This window comes from Sesamum indicum, linkage group LG6 (assembly GCF_026168435.1).
Source record: "Sesamum indicum cultivar Baizhima isolate 11 linkage group LG6, ASM2616843v1, whole genome shotgun sequence".
In the NCBI taxonomy this organism is placed as follows: domain Eukaryota; kingdom Viridiplantae; phylum Streptophyta; class Magnoliopsida; order Lamiales; family Pedaliaceae; genus Sesamum; species Sesamum indicum.
The window spans coordinates 6,728,862-6,745,563 of record NC_142662.1 but is presented as its reverse complement, the minus strand read 5'-3'; the positions used below and the strand labels follow the sequence as shown (position 1 = coordinate 6,745,563).

The 16,702-nt window shown below is 35.3% G+C and overlaps 4 protein-coding genes across 6 annotated transcripts; 1 reads left to right on the top strand and 3 right to left on the bottom strand.

The window, feature by feature from the left end:
* Positions 1–2,421: 2,421 nt before the first annotated feature.
* On the bottom strand, positions 2,422–5,136 carry LOC105164770 (P-loop containing nucleoside triphosphate hydrolases superfamily protein). The gene is made up of 5 exons (XM_011083528.3): positions 4,623–5,136; positions 4,072–4,141; positions 3,548–3,710; positions 2,942–3,194; positions 2,422–2,849 (listed from the first exon to the last, which is right to left on the bottom strand). Exons 1-4 carry the CDS (start codon positions 5,134–5,136, stop codon positions 2,976–2,978), a joined length of 966 nt encoding a protein of 321 aa, XP_011081830.2. The 3' UTR covers positions 2,422–2,849; positions 2,942–2,975.
* A 161-nt stretch (positions 5,137–5,297) lies between these two features.
* Positions 5,298–7,351, top strand: LOC105164772 (uncharacterized). 2 transcript variants are annotated; one of them, XM_011083531.3, is made up of 3 exons: positions 5,298–5,447; positions 5,532–5,663; positions 6,228–7,351. In XM_011083531.3, the coding sequence occupies exons 1-3, from the start codon at positions 5,298–5,300 to the stop codon at positions 7,224–7,226; spliced, it is 1,281 nt and encodes a 426-aa protein (XP_011081833.3). In that variant the 3' UTR covers positions 7,227–7,351. The 2 variants fall into 2 exon arrangements, with proteins under 2 accessions (XP_011081833.3, XP_011081832.3); XM_011083530.3 differs by having other exon boundaries at positions 5,298–5,663.
* A 273-nt stretch (positions 7,352–7,624) lies between these two features.
* On the bottom strand, positions 7,625–9,912 carry LOC105164771 (uncharacterized). Of its 2 annotated transcripts, XM_088881508.1 has the most exons (4): positions 9,377–9,912; positions 8,609–8,703; positions 8,221–8,288; positions 7,946–8,126 (listed from the first exon to the last, which is right to left on the bottom strand). In XM_088881508.1, the coding sequence occupies exons 1-4, from the start codon at positions 9,527–9,529 to the stop codon at positions 8,083–8,085; spliced, it is 360 nt and encodes a 119-aa protein (XP_088737634.1). In that variant the 5' UTR covers positions 9,530–9,912; the 3' UTR covers positions 7,946–8,082. The 2 variants fall into 2 exon arrangements, with proteins under 2 accessions (XP_011081831.1, XP_088737634.1); XM_011083529.3 differs by having other exon boundaries at positions 7,625–8,288.
* A 247-nt stretch (positions 9,913–10,159) lies between these two features.
* LOC105164773 (Rhomboid-related intramembrane serine protease family protein) lies at positions 10,160–12,666 on the bottom strand. Its single transcript, XM_011083532.3, has 7 exons — positions 11,962–12,666; positions 11,537–11,661; positions 11,288–11,373; positions 11,176–11,216; positions 10,921–11,087; positions 10,773–10,835; positions 10,160–10,392 (listed from the first exon to the last, which is right to left on the bottom strand). The coding sequence occupies exons 1-7, from the start codon at positions 12,158–12,160 to the stop codon at positions 10,231–10,233; spliced, it is 843 nt and encodes a 280-aa protein (XP_011081834.2). The 5' UTR covers positions 12,161–12,666; the 3' UTR covers positions 10,160–10,230.
* Positions 12,667–16,702: the final 4,036 nt, after the last annotated feature.

Below are 16,702 nucleotides of genomic sequence, written 5' to 3'. Positions count from 1 at the left end.
TACTGTTGAAAAGCTACATGAGTTAGATAACTAACAAAAAATCGATTGAAATTTGAACTTATCAAGATGATGATATGGGTGTTTGAATGAGTCATTTTCCGTCGATCCGAGTTCTGCGGAATCTATTTTACTTGTTGTTTCTAGGTCGTCCCCCACAAATCTAAGAGAGTTCATCATCGATTTTTCAGTATGATGTGTACCAAGACATTAGAAATACGTGTGACCTGGAACTCTAATCATGTTGTTGTATTGGATTGATTTTTTGGCCTATCAAATGAGTATAAATATAAAAATTACGGGACCTCTCAACCAAGATAACTGTGAAGGCTTACATACTTTGTTTTGCGTTTTAAAAAAAAAAAAATTCTTGAGTGCTATCACTGTCTAATTTCAAAATCTATTCTTTAATACTATTTTTCTTTCATCTTCACATTGACTTATTTAAAATCAGAATATCTTAAATTTTTAGATGTAATAATTAATTACACAAAATATAATGTAATATTAATAATTTGTAATAAAAGTGTTAATTGTAGAATGCACATGGAACTTGTAAGGTACGTTTGCATTTCCCAACACGACCAAATGCTAACAAACAAACGAATTTGTTTTCGGACAATCACAAATCATATAAAATAATTGTAGATATCTGTAATCCACTTTTTCATTGTCAGACACACCTTACTTAATTTTAATTATTTTCTTAGAGTTTCAATACTCATATATAAATAAATACATTGATTTGGACTTATAGTGATATATATATATATATATGTACATAGTACTGTCATAAATTTCGGCTCATTTTTGTCTTCTTTCATAATGTACTTATTCATCTCACGTAAAACCCAAATCCCACTTTAATTAATTAAATATCAATCACATGTATATGACGTCAATGTTTATGTCATTATAATCTCAATGTATTAATTAAATCTTAAAGAAATGGTATAAGGATTATGTTATGTCTTATTGCTAGTAAAATTTAGTGGGCTCTGGGAAGATACTACTGGGTTTTAATTTGCTTGGTGGGATTTCCAATTTCAATTTAAATTATTTGTTTCTATGTGTGTCATTTTTGTGGCCAACAATCATTTTCTTGAAGCGTAATTAATGCCCCTTCCGACAGAAGATTGGTTCGAGTTTGGTTAATTGGATAGGATATGAGCTTGTGCTTGAATTTGATTTCTTTATATGTAATGATGTAGGCTAATGTATCACATTAATTATAGTTGAAGAACTTAGTCGTGGTATAAATCTCAAGATCTTCTCTTTCTAATGAGACGCTTTTTTCTCGAACAAAATTGTGAGATTCATATGAAGTCAAAGTGGAAAAAATCTCGCATATCAGAGCACCAATTAAGTCACAAGCCAGATCATGTGGTATTTTGCGGGAAAAAGGACATGCACCCATAACAAGCCTGTCGTCCACGGGGTTTTTAATGTCAAAAAACGCTCCTTATTTATTGTAAATGAAAAGTCTGAGCGACTCATAAGCTTCAAAATTTCTATAAAGTTAGAGCAGACAATAGCTAATGCAATAAAACACCAAATTAAATCGTTGTCATATCAATAGGCACTTCAAATTTGGGCTTGGCCCTCTTTCTTATGAACTTATCGAGCTCAAGCTCAAAATAAAATTTAGCTCGAGCCCGAATCGTTGGCACCCTTAAGGTGTTTTCCTACTTTTTGATTGATTTATAGGTTTTCTGAATAAGAAATGGCTTCCAAAGAAGTATTTCCCCCAGATTTGGGCCAATCATAATCTTGTGGGTCAGCCCATGCAAAACTTCCCATTACCAGCCCATGCAAAACTTCCCATTACCAGCCCATGCTGTGAGTTACGTCCCTTTTTTTATTTAACTCAGGAAATTTATGATTTTCTAATATCTGTTCATATTTTATATATTATTTTGAATGCAATAAAAATTGACCATTCATAACTGGGAAAAAAAATTATATTATAATTTTAATCCACCAGTAACAGGGCCCCATGAATGACTCAATTGAGAAGCCCAATGTATAGGAAAGCCCACTGGAAAAACCCTAATTTCATTGTGCTTCAATTATTACAATTTGAACTTTCTAATTCAAATCATTGCTGGCACCTCGCTAGGCACAAGTCTATTGTATTGGCATAATGTGGGAATCCGCAGTGAACAAATTTTGTAGTCTCAATTCAGAAAAATTCTTAATCAAATCAAATTTGATTGAACTAAATTAATCACAAAGTAAATGTATTAATCACTTACTATATGATTAATCACTTTTCCTGAACTGAATACCAATCACACAACAAATATATTACACTTGCCAGATACAGGGCTCAAATCGGTCGAACTAGGGCTCAAGTAGTTCAATTCTTGCAGTAGTCCTTAGAAACAGTATTTTTGTATTAAGTAAAGGCTGTACTCTCTATGATAATAGAATATGTAAATTCAAATTCTTATTTAGAGCAAATGCCAAAAGTTGAGCATTATATAGTTTTGAAGCGGACGACTACTGCAAGCTCTAATTTAAGCTTTTGACTATACAAAGTAACTCCCCAACCAATGGCCACACCTCCTTCAACATTAAAATACACTACACAGACACAAAAGGTTTAAGCCTTGGCATCACCTCATGACCAAATTCCAAGTATCTGCTTCCATTACTTGATGCAATCTCAAGTCTTCTGCATCCATGCCACTGAATCCAATCTTATAACTAACGGAAAAGTACCATAGGGCGTAAAAGCTCTTCCATAACATACTGTCATATGTATGTAGTTTTAGCGTATTTCAATGTTGCGACCACCTTCCCTCATGCAAGCCTTTTGCGATGATCAAAAGAATCCCTCATTGACAACTCTACAAAATGGAAATATTACCGTTAAGAACCACAACGAAATCCTCTGGTTCAGTTATGGTACAAAGTATAAACATAGGTTTGAAGCAAACACCTTTCAGGAAAATTGTCCAGAGGCCCCAAATAACTTAATGCTTGAGCCAGTAGTTCCGTAACTGAGACATGTGCAACAATATTTCCTCGCGACCTTGATTTGTCACACTACTGGTCATAATCCAAGGTGGTGCTGTCTGGAAGAAGCCACGTATGAGTTCCTGAAAATCTTGCACATTCTCTTCGGGTCTCTTTCCCCCGTTCTTCTTCTTTTTCCGTTTGTCGCATTTTGTAAATATTAAAGTCATAGGGATCTGATGCAAGAGAACAAAATCCAGAGGTTACAAGTTAAGACAATTGAGGACTTTTAACAAAAGAGGATGTTTGGGGCAATTGGTGATGCTACCACAATGTCTTCTCATGATTTACTTATTATAAGGAGCGTTTAACCAAAGGAGACTGGTACGTGACAATTGGGGTAAGATAACTTTGATCAATCATTAATGGAGTTTGTGTAATTTCCAAGTTTCAAGAGTTCGAGCACTCGATCGATTAGGAATGGGATAGAGGCCAGGAAACTGGCTAGGAGCTTCCCACAAAGTAAAAGAGAAAATTAATGGAGCAAGACTCACTCATTCATCAGAAGTTAAACTAGAAATTTCCAAACCTGGTTTTGTCCCAACCAACTTGCGTACTCCAGATCAATCTGTTTTGCAGGAATGCTAGCATCAATTAGAAGGAATACTGAGACAAGAGTTGAGCGGTTAAGGAAATAATCCTTGGTGAATTTATCCCAGTCGGTTCGCAGCTCATGTGGTGCAGCGGCATACCTATTTAGTCCCAAAACAGAATAGTTTGCCATAAACAATTTGTTCATCCTTACTAATATGAAAGGGTAACACACAGGTCTACATCACTTGCCACACAGAAGAACAAGAAACTTTTCCTAGATGTACTAGATGCCATGGCTCTCATGGCTGCAGAATCTTTATCAACGAATAGTACAACTAAATACTCTCCTGTAGTCGAAATGTACATCATAATAGTAGCATAATGTAGAAAATCAGGTTACTGTTAATTAAAGTTTAATGACACCAGATATCTTATGGTGAAAGAAATTATCAATCTCGTTCATAGATCAACTAAACAAAACAAGAAACAGAATGCAAGGTACCAAAGTCAAGTACATACCCGTAGCCTGGCAAATCAACGAGGTACCAGCTATCATTAATGCGAAAATGATTGATGCATTGTGTCTTCCCTGCAATGTTAGCAAAGAATCACTTTATTTCATAAAATGATGCTATTACATGAAGCTCTCTCTTGACAACTTGCATAAGATATGCTCACTCAGTGCTACTTCTTCAATCCATGACATGTCACTCAAAAGATATAATCCTATTTGGATTTTTTCTTACACCCGCGCCTGCAGCCACTCATGTGAACCGTCTCTCCACAAAGAGGAAACTCAAAAACCCTCCCCTTCAAAGGCTATTTTCCACAGACGTAACAAATCCATGATCTAATTGATACTCCATTACTTTGTTATTCGTATAACTGGCCAAGTTCTATAAGATGAGAACAAGACAGCATGCTCAGAACTCTTTCAAGCTACTGCAACAACAAATCACTCGGTTCTCTCACTGCTCTTCACAAACTAAATACATATCCCAGAACAAAGTAACCATTTTATCGCATTACTGAAATGCATAAAGATTATATGCATAAAAATTTTAAGATACCGGGTTTCTTAGAAGTAAGAGCGAGGCGCTTGCGCCTAACAAGCGAATTAAGAAGCGATGATTTCCCCACATTAGACCGGCCCACAAGCGCAAACTCCGGCATTCCATCAGAGGGGCAATCCTCGGTTCTCACACTGCTCTTCACAAAGTCCGCATTCACAATCTCCACACCATCTCCAGCGTACTTGCTCAGCACAATGTTCGAGCCCTTCAAGATTCTTGCGCTCAAAGGCGCGTTTAGAAGGGACGAAACATCTGTTTCGGGCGGCACGAAAAGGGTTTCAAGAGAAAGTTGTAAGCTTTCTTGTTCATGGGGTAGAGACGGAGCTGTAGTGGTGGGAGTGAGTGTAGAGAAGTGGGAGAGGGGTGAGGGTACGGGTACGGAATCAGGTTTGGGTTTGGATTTGGATAAGAGGTCTGAGGTGATTAGGAAGAGTTTCGTGGGCTTGTGGGATGTGAAGGAGGAAAAGAGAAAGTGGGAATGGATTCTTGGAAACTGGTGAGTTAGAAACATTTCTTCTCTGTGCTATGGCTTTGTGTAATGGAAGTGTTGAGACGAGAGACGAGGGGAGGAAGGACAGGAAACAGGGTTTACTGCCAATGGATTTTTTGTAAAAATAATATCTAAATAATTATTAATTTTATGAGGTATTTATAAATTATAAGTCGCATGTTATGAGTCACTGGACACGTTTTCAAATAGACGAACCTTTTAGCGAGCTTGAGGCGAAAGCCGAGATACTCTGCAAAATCAAATCAATGGCGGCAGCACGGGCCAGAGTTTCGCTATCGATTTTTCGAGCTAAAAACCCTTCGCCTATAACTGTAAGCTGCCTCCGATTTGCACGACTTCTCATCATCGACAATCATTTCTCTTCTTCGGCATCAACTGATATCCCTCTGCTCCAGAAGCTTCTGAAAGCGCCGGTTTCAAGAATTAAAGCAACCCTCGACTCTGAGTTCAGCTCAGAATCGACTGAGTTTCCGTGGGCTGACCTTCTCACCTCTCTCAATTCCTCTGCTCCCCGGAAAGCTAATTTGGTAATTTTGCAGCGCCCATTTTCTTCCCTTGGAACGTTTAATTTGTTTGTCAGCAACTGGTTGGCTGTGTTTCTTCTATTTATTTGAGTTGATTTAGTAAACATATTTATTTGTAGTTTGGTTGTGTAACAATTGTTAGTAAAATTGTAATGGAGTAGTATAAGTATGTCAAAAGATTAGACCTTTGACATTGTTATGCTCAAGAAAACTGGAAATTGAAATGTACAGTTTAATATATGATTGAGAAAACAGGGTTTTTATCACCTCAACCCACAGGCTAAGTTTCCATTTTTGAAGATCTTCAGGACTTGATGTTACTCACAAATCATTATGTTATTGTTGCATAGTTAACCATTGTGTTATTGCTTAATTGACTATTTATGCTTTTAGTTAAGAATTTGATTATTTGCAACTGATATTCTATGAAGTGATTGGTTGTTAATTTCTTTATAACTTTATTGTTTAAACTATCATCCGTTTAGAACAAATATGATGGAAGTGTGGTTGCACTTTGCACTGGTAATAATTATCTCCCACACACTATTCTTTGCTTGTTGTAGCCAGGTAATTGAATGGAAATTGGAGAAATTGGGAAGAGAGGATGAGAAAAGTCATGATTCCTACGCTCAGTTGATATCTTTATGTGAAAGCATTAAGAATCTCCCTACTGCGTTGCTCGTGTTTAGTTCAATGGAGGCTCAGGGAGTTAAACCTACATCTTCAGTGTTCAATGCCCTTATCTTGACAAGTTTATCTTCAGGTAATATGCTCACAGCATTAAGCTTATATGAAATAATGGAGCGTTCTGAGGGCGACAGACCCGATTCTGACACTTATAATGCTTTCATTTTGGCATATGCAAAATCGGGAAACCAGAGTGCAACTGAAGCTTGGTTAACAGCTAAAATGGCCTCTGGTTTCTCTGCTGATGCTCAAACGTATGCTTTTCTCATACTTTCTTGTGTCAAATCAAAAAATTTTGAGGATGCACAAAGATATTACAAAGAAATGATGTCATCTGGGCTAATCCCTAATGAATCCGTCTTCCATAGCATGCTCTTGATGTACTGTAAGCAGAGAAATCCGAGTAGGATTAAAGAGATTTTGAAGTTTATGCTAAAAGGTGAGCATCGGATTGATCGAAATATGGCCAAAAAGGTTGTGGATTTGTACCAAGAACTTGGACTGGTGGAAGAGCTGGAAGAATTGCTAGTGAATTTTACTGAATCTGACCAGAATCCGGAAGTCCTTTCACTGTTTCACTGCTCGATAATAAGAATGTATGCAGATACAGATAGGTTAGATGATGTCGAGTACTCTGTTGGGAGAATGCTAAAGCATGGAATAGCATTTAGCTGCTCAGAGGATGTTGAAAAGGTGATTTGTTCTTATTTCAGAAGGGAAGCTTATGATAGGCTGGAGTTGTTTTTGGAGCGTATAAAAGATTCTTACAAACTTACAAGGTCCATCTATGGTTTGTTGGGAGCTGGCTACCGACGGGCTGGCCTAATAGAAAAATTGAACATACTGGTGAATGAGATGAAAGTGGCTGGTTTTGTGTAGTTTCATGGATTGAGGTTTCATAAGATTGCTTTGCCATATGGTTTCTCTTCATTGAGATATGTCGTTGGGGTGAGCATTTCGCCCCAGCTTGAGCAAAATTTAATGAGTAATGTTAAATTTTACCAGCCTCTGGATCCAGCACTTGATTTGATGACCCATCAGCGATCTTTTGAAGACTTGAATACATTATTACTTGGTGAATGTGCTACATAATGTCAACAAAGTTTTCATAGAGGTTCTTCAGCACCTTTGCTTTAATAAGCAAGATGCTTTCTCGTTGTTGTTTGCCTGGTGTTTCTGTAGATACATTGCCTTAAGAACACAAGGCAACAGCAGTATCTACCATTGAGATCAATGAGTTATTCATCTGCTATTCAATCGTCAACATATCAATGAGGTAAAAGAACGGAAAGTATCGCTGCATTCCAATTTCATCTAATGCCCCAACTAACAGTTAAGTTGGGGAAAAAAGTACAGAGCTGATAAATTTTCTGAGGCAAATGGATACAGACCTAATCATTCATTAGAAGTGTAACTAGTGCTATCATGAATGCCGACTTCAAACTACAAATTGGCATTTCATGTGTTCAAGTAATGGGATTTATGTTAAGTTGCGTATTTACAGAAGCTCAAGCAAAAATATTAGAAAGAAACTATGCGCCTGATTGTTCTTGTTCCTTTTGAGGCATAAATGATCTGAACCATTGCTTCCAAGAAGCGTCTTCTTGCTGCTCAAGCCACGAAAGAAAGCAGCTATCCAACAAACAGAAGATGTTGACATAAAGGAGTTGATACCGAACTGGAACAAACCGGAAGTTCACCACCTGAAGAATGGGCCATACGCCTCCCTCCACAACTAAGGCTGGGAGAAAGTCTCTCTTGACATCTTCCTTAACCTGACTGGCAGTTTTCCCCAAAGAAAACCCCATGTAAGTGAAGAACACAAGTAAATCCAGGGGCCCAAAGATTATACTATCTACTGCTACTTTTGTACCAACAAAGCGGAAGGAATTTGGTTGTAGCTTTAACTGCAACCTAATGAAGTGGTCCAGCCCTTCATACCTGTATGACAGGAAACAGAATGCCAGAATCGCATCAGCGGTGTATTTAATGGCAGCAAGTGATTAAACTCGAAAGCCAAGCATCTGTAGCTCTCCAAGAGCATTTAGATTTTGATTGATCAAGTAACAAAGAACATCGAGCGTTTCCTGAAGCAGAAAGGTTCATAGGGGCAATTTCCGTTGCATGTATATGTCATAGCATGCAGGCTGCTGAATGTCAAAGTGGAAATCAAAAGATCTTGAATCTTATACAAACATGGTCGATCATGATGACATACAGGAACCTTAAAAAACTTGTGTTAAGATACAGATGATACAGACCAGAAGTGGCCAACGGGACCAACAAATCCAAGGCCAAAAAAGCTTGTCGTAGCAACTCGTCTCCAATTGAGCTTTGCTTTATTTTCATTTTCATCCTGCAGGAATTAACAGCCGAATGAAGTAAGAATCTAACAACTGAAACTGAAGACAACATGCAATAAGAGGCAAAAGACATCCCAATTGTTGTAGTTTCTTCCTTCTACCATATTCAACAACGATGCGAGATAACATATGAAGCAGTAAATGGTAACAATTTGCGAAACAAGTTTAATTAATCAGGAATGCTGGTTCTTGTCTGATTATGAACCATTAATGAAGCTCCTACCCGCATGTGGATAAACAAAGCCATTCTGATCAAACTCACAATACTAGGGAACCTTCCTCAATTAAACAAACTCATATCCAAGAATTAACACTTATTGTGCCGCAAACCCGTATATGTAAAACCAAAAAGATAAAAAGCCGGATAATCTGCTCATCCTCAAATCTTAATTTTCAATGTTAGAAGGGCGTTCAGCAATCCACTTGAAGCCATTGGACACAACAATCAAACCCAAATTTATCCACATTCATCTATATGATTCTCATAGAACAATAACTTGCATAAAACAAAAAGGCAGAAAAACATTTACATATAGACATTCAAATTTAAACAAGAGGGACAGACTGCCCATCTACCCCACTTCAAGAAAATAGTAACAAACAACCCCCACTTAAAAACATTACAATCCTATGTCAAAAGAATGAAAATTTAAGATAATTACAGACGTGGGTTTGAAGATGGTGGCGTTTGGCGGTGTAGTGCGTGACCGCCTGAGCAGCAATGTCGCCAATTCCCCAAATTAAGCCGGAGCTGATCACCTGGGTTTTAACTGGATGCGTCGCTAAACAATTCTGGTACCATTTCCACAGCTTCAACATGCTCTGATCGTAAACATATGGTTTGTGTTCTTTACTCTATAACAATAATTTGATTGTGCAATTGTAGTAATTTTCAGAAAGAGGATGTCGGCTTTTTTTCTTGGTTTTCTTTTTTGTGTTTGTTTGATGAGTGAGGTTGTTGGTAATTGTGGGAATGCTTTTGATGTGATTTGACAAATGGTTGAACATTCAGATATCTTCTCTATTTCTCTCTTTTTTTGGAGTGCATTAAATTAGTAAAAAGAAAAGCATACCCTACTACATTTTAGTAAAAATACACAACATAGACTAATTCGAATGATAATTAAAAGAACAGATGGAAGTTTTATAATTAAAACTTAGTATTTATAATAATTACAGTTTAAATCATGTGTGAGTAAATATGATATCAAGAATCATGTTGGTATATTCAACAAATAACAAATTTCTTTGAATCTCTTGTGATACTTTTCCATGCAATAAATCATTTTGGGAACCGAATACTGGTTCTTTGAATTTAAACAAATCCATATTTGAAATCCAAACAGGCCCTCATCAAATATACTAATTTATTAGAGGTATAATGAAAAATATATGCAATTTTATATACAACACAAGAGGACTAGTGAGTGGTAGAGAACAGAGAAACAATGTGTTAATCCATTTTCAATAGATTAATACTGTATCTGAAGAAGCAAAACAGATCCTATTCAAATCGAGTATTATTTCTCATCGGTTGGGGAAGGAACAGAGCTGAGGAGCCATATTAGAAATACACCTATAAGGGCACCTGAGAGATGTGCTATGTGATTTACATTCTGCAACGCATAGCCTCCCCGCAAACTTCCACCTAAGCTTGCTGAAGCTTGGGCTGCTTCCATAACCTGATATGCCAAATGACTCGTTAGCACGAAAATTATTAACCAAAACTGGTTGTTCAAAGCTATTCAATGTACAATTTTCAGCTATCTTGTTGAAAACAGACCCAAATGTTACATTGCCACTTTGTAGCCAACCGTTATCTATTTAAACTGATATAAGGAAAAGATTGAAACCAGAGCATGATGCAACGGACTACTTTTCATATCATACAGTCAACAGTCAAAGATCAACTATAAAGCCTCAATACGATCGTTTACCTTGTGCCATTAGGTACCAAAGCAATTAGTAACATGAGAAGTTATCTTCAGAAATTACAGGTCTCGAAAGACAGGAAAATTTTAAAATTGGTGGAACCATAACTCGTAGGCATGGAATCCAGTACCTTTTCTACAACAAACTGCCCCAAAATAAGTACTTCGAGGATCTTTCTCCAGTCCCAGGACATCTGCAGCAGAATAGGTCAACAAGTTAACAATCATACAAGAGACCTGACAAATTAACTTCAGCAATCGACATAATAGTCTCCATACCTTCACGAGGACACTGATAGCAAAGAGTCCAAATACAGCACCAGATGCTCCAATAGAAACCGCGTTTCTTGGGAGAACTAACCATGAAACAAGGTTTGCTCCTGCACCTGTCAAAATATAGGAGAGCCATAGAGCAAAGTTTCCTTCTTCTTCTTCAACAAGTTTTCCTGGATCACCAAACAAATTTTACAAGCCAGCAATTAAGATCATCCATATGAGCATAGCTTCAGGAAAAACAAGTGAACAAAGTCTCACCAAAAATGTACAAGAAAAACAGATTGCTGGACAGATGATTCCTGCAAGCAAAGCATGCTCAGTGAATCTCCAAATTCAATGTGTATATAGCCTAGAGAAGTAGCAGACTTACCAATTAAAATGGCAGAATGTTGCGGTTATAAACTGATACCAAGCCGGCTGATTATGATACAAATAGAGTTCCTTAACCCACGGAACCTTGATAAAAGAGAAAATTCCTATTAGCTTTACAATGCAAATCACCCTGTTTCTATGACACACTAAAATAGATAGAATGAAAAAGTTTGTCTACGTTTTGTGGAGCTGCAGCAGTTTGCATTGTGTAAAAAGGAAGGCTCTATAACAAGAAATCATTTGAAACCTGCAAAACATGATCTGCCAAGTATATCCCAAGATTAATAAGTAGAATCCAGAATATGCCATTGACACGCTTCTCTGGCTTCCTTTTCTCTTCGGCCTTCCCAAGTTCCAGTTGTGATATCATGTCTAAGTGAAACATCATCAAAATGATGTAAAAATCAGAATTCCAACGTTGTACTTAGTCATAAGCTTATTTTTATAAACCACTAGCACCCTTTGAGACAAAATTAATAAATCCATGGCATATGAATAGAGATACCCAACCCCTCCTGTTGTAATATAGAATAAACAAACACACATCTACTGTTTGTGAAAATGTCTGAACCAAAAAAAGAGAGAAGAGATGTGAAATCTTCCAAACCAGAACAGGAAGATTCTACTCTCATACGTTAGCATACATAAAGAGTAGAGGGGGAGAGAATTGACCTGAGTTTCCGCTCATTCTGCATAGCAACAATGGAGAGTGGGGTTTTGCGGATGATGAAAAAACAGAATGGCGATTGAATTTGGAAGCAGAAGGGGGCGGTGCAGCGACGGCCATGGGCATGAGCTTGAAGGGATTATCGCCATGGAATTTAAGCGCTGGAAGAAATTTAAGCTTAGCCTTCAACTGAAGCTGCATCATTTCTCTTTTCTTGGATAGAAACAATTAACAAACAAAAATGGGGGCTCGATTACAAAATAATTTTCAGCCAACGAAGCTTTCTCGAAAGAAGAGTCAGCTGCCGACGAGGCCGATGACTCACCAGCCAGAGCTGATGAGGCAGCAGGAGATGAGGCGGATTTGTTCACTCACACAGACACGTCAGTAGCCACGGAACCAAGGAGCCTGAGGATGAGTCAGCAAACGTCACAAGAATTATGTTAGCTGTGCTGTTGACTTGGAAGGAAACGAGGATGATGAGTCCGTGTTGGAAAATGAATTGGCGGGTCATTCAAGAACCCGCTAATTCAAAAAGAATAGGAGGAAAATCACCTCCAATTCCCTCCCCTACGATTAGGAAAATTCCTTACTCAGGCCCAGACCTTGAAGAAATGTTGGGAGCATTGAAGAAAAGTTGGGAGCAACAGTGGTGCAATGGTTCAAGAGTAGAAAGCATTAGAGGTGGTTGAGTCAGCATTTGTGTCGGAGTCCCACGCCAGCAGAGCGTTTTATTGTCTCTATTGTCCTACCCACTCAGAATCCTACTGCTCACACACAAACTCTTTTGTATGTAATCATGATTTGGGAATTAGGGCAGTGGGGACACACAATTATCATTCATCAACATATACATTCATTACATGCATATGCCACCTTCTTCATCACTCTCACCACCTACCAATCCACTGCATCTCTACCAACATTCATTACATGCATATGCCAACTTGTATCTTTCATCACACCCCATCTCACATTTCTTTCCTTATATTCTTATACAAATCAGATTTAATTGAACAAAATAAGTGTGGTTTCGTAACTATACATCAATCACAATCTAAACATATTACATTTACTATATAATTCTTCCAAATTCAATCAAATTCGATTTAGGATAAAATTTAACCAACCGGCCACTGCAGACATCAAACATTAATTGCGACTCAATTATTGCTGCATTCCTAAATATGGAGTGTTTGTCAAAATTCCAACATCATCCTACATTGGACTCTACTTACACATATATCTATTACTCCCCTTGTTAGAAAAAATACACATATATAGTAGATTACTAAATTTATATATAATATATAAATATTTTAATTTGACTAAACTCAATTTTCCAATTTAAATATAAAATTGAAACCCATAGTCCGAATCTTTTGATATTTACTCACTCATCACTCACGTGAAGATATATATATATATGTATATATATGTATGTATCTCGTGATATTATTCCAAAAGGACAAGTAAATTGTTTGTTACTCTTACACATCAGAAGGACAAGTTCAGATTTGGATAACTTTCGATTGGGCATTAATTCATCAATATTTTTGGAAATGGTACGTAGGTGTCCTAAAATAAATAAATATATAATTAAATTGCTAAGTACAGTACTAATTATAATTCCTGCACATGCTCTAACAATAAACCCACATACAAAAGTTGGTCTTGCCAAAATTAAATATTGTCAGGTATTACAGTAAACGTGTGAGTATGATATTGATGCAATGCATGCGAGTATGCTAAGCTAGAAAATCATTTACCATATATATGTAAGAATATTACATATATCCATATCACGATAAATTTGGTGTAATTTCATATAAATTTTATGTTATATACGTAACATCTAGTTTGGTCTAGCAAATAGATTTATCCGTTAGTTAAAATTCATCAAATATTTTTATATTAGCAAAAAAAATTAAATAAAGTTCATATTTAGCCCCGATTAACTTATTATTGATTTATTATAAATCAAATAAATATTTTTTCTGAGCGAACAATCCTTGTACTTCTTTACACACTTATACATGTGAGAAATGTATGTATGCTCATCCTTATAAGGGTTGTCCGGTCATAACATATTTGTCTGATCTGCAATAAGTTAATAATAAATCAATTTGCTGGAATTTTTATTCAATTTTTTTGGTTAACATATATTAGCAAATTCAAAATATTTATTTGTTAGATAAAAACAAACGTCATGAGTACTAAATATAATTTTTCAAATCATAAGATATGTATATATAATTATATCAAATTTAAAAAAAAGACGGTGTTATCCCTATTTCTTATTCTTGTAATAATATATATATATATATATATATATTATGTTCTTCGACATGCAGCATGCCAATTTTTTTTTTTCCCCTTCTTGTGGTTAGATGCATGCTATATATATATAATTATACCCAGCGTAGTTGATACATATTCTCAAACTCTCAATATATATATATATATATATATATATTTTTGTAGAGTTATAAATTATAAATGTGTTCTGAAGGTGGGTAATTCCCACCTAATCCACCGAATCCAAGAATAAAAATTATGATGAATTGATTAATAATCCCACTTGAACATTAATTATATTACAGGTCAAATATTCAGATTGGACCAAACAGACGTCTTTCAAAAGCAGTAAGATTCGGGCACGTTTTGTCATGTAGGACGGCTGCCTGTGTCATTACACGTAATAATAACATCATGAGTTGGGCGTTCCTACGTAATTAATTATGACTTTTCTGAGTTAATCAAGTTGTTTCATTAATCATTACAGCAAGTTAAGTACTCATTCCTTCTGGTTACAATTTGAATTTGTATACATATTCTGTGACGATGATTAGTTGACGAGGAGATGAAGGGTTGTGATTAGTGATTAATTAATTTGTTAGCCTCTTAATTCATTGCTTTTGTGATTGAGACTTAAGCACTGGGTTCACTGCACATATATAAATTAATTAACTATTTCTAAATCAAGACATATAACTACAAAATTATATTATTCACTATCTTGTGCGGCGACGACATCATATTAATACGGCTGGATATGTTTGGGTCTGAATTTGAATTCGGGTATGTTCTGTTTGGTGTGGATTTTGAAGTCATAATTGAAGTCCCGAAAGCAGGTCGAAACCTGCTTAAAACTTCAAAACTTGCACCAATCAGAACAATTATAGATCAAACTCGAATGTTTAATATATGTATAATCTCTTTTATAGGGACTCAATGTTTAATATATGTATAATCATGTCACATTCGGTGCAAGACGATAGGCTTGGACTTATCCCAAACTCTTTTATCTCAACGATGAGTTTCTTCACAAAGAATCGCAAGTTTTAATTAGAATAATATGATGAGTGGAAGAAACAATTAGTAATTTATAATCACAATTTTACGATTTCGAGATAAATATCAAAAATTCAAAATACAACGTCAAATAATACATGGATAGTGTAATTAGTAATAGAATAAAATAAAATCATTATCAAATTTAGAAAGGAAAAAAAAAAAAAACACATCCAGTAATAGGAAAGAATTATATTTAGTAATAATAGAATATAAGTTATCTCTTAAAAAATTCCTTTGACAAGTCAATTTCTTGTCGTATGATGGACAATAATTAATTGAGTAGTTCTGATTGGTGGATTATCCTAGCAATTGAAATAGCTTGCTTACAGATCAATTCCAGAATAGCTTATCCCGAAATTAATCCCGGTTGGCCCAATAATGGAATCTTTGTACTAACACATCAGCTTTATCACCAAATCATTAATTATTTCGAAATAAAAATTTGTTAATAATAGTATAAAATCAGACCAATTTATTTGAAAATAAACAATACTTATTGGATTTGGAGTTTTGTTTTAGGAGGATCTCGTGAGACTGGAATGGGAGTGGGTATATATTCCAGAATAACGCAAATAATGCCAATCCAAACACGACAATTTAATTTATTGAAGTGTCGAAATCATCAATTGAGAGCCAAACATGTCTTGTCCCTTTTTTTTTTTTTTCTTGTTAGGTGTGTGTTTGATACGTACAATTTTTGATAATTGACAGTTTGTTTTATTAGTAAATGGAAATTTTTTATTTAATCGGATTTGAGCCAATGGTAAATAAGTACATATACAGTACGATTAGTGTATAATTTTAAAAAAATAATCGATTATATAATAAATATATTATATTTATTTTTTATAATTAATTTAATTTAATTAAATCTGATTTGAATAAAAATATTGTGTTAGGGAAGATAATTTTGATCTTTTGGGATTCGTACACACACGTGACCTTAGTTTTGTTAGTTGTACTTATTATATTTTCTTTTTCTTTTTCTTTTGTAGGGTGCTTTCAATGGGTTTGAGATTTCTTAATCTATTATTAATATTTCTATTCATAATAAAATTAACATATTATTATTATTATTATTTTATAATAAGTGGTTCTTGTAAGGAAATCAAATAAAATTAAATACTTTAAAATTTATAAAATATTTTTTTTGTAATTTTAATAATATAATTATTATTATAAATATCTTATAAATTTCATCCTTTTTAATTTAGGAATAATTACATTACACCCTCTATGCTACAATTTATATACATAAACCATCCATACTTTTAGATAATTACACATCCAACTACTAGAAACGTCTACATTATTTGCACAAACCACCCTATATTTTAAAGAATTACACACACATTCTTCAAAAACATCACCATCATCACTCGGGGGTAT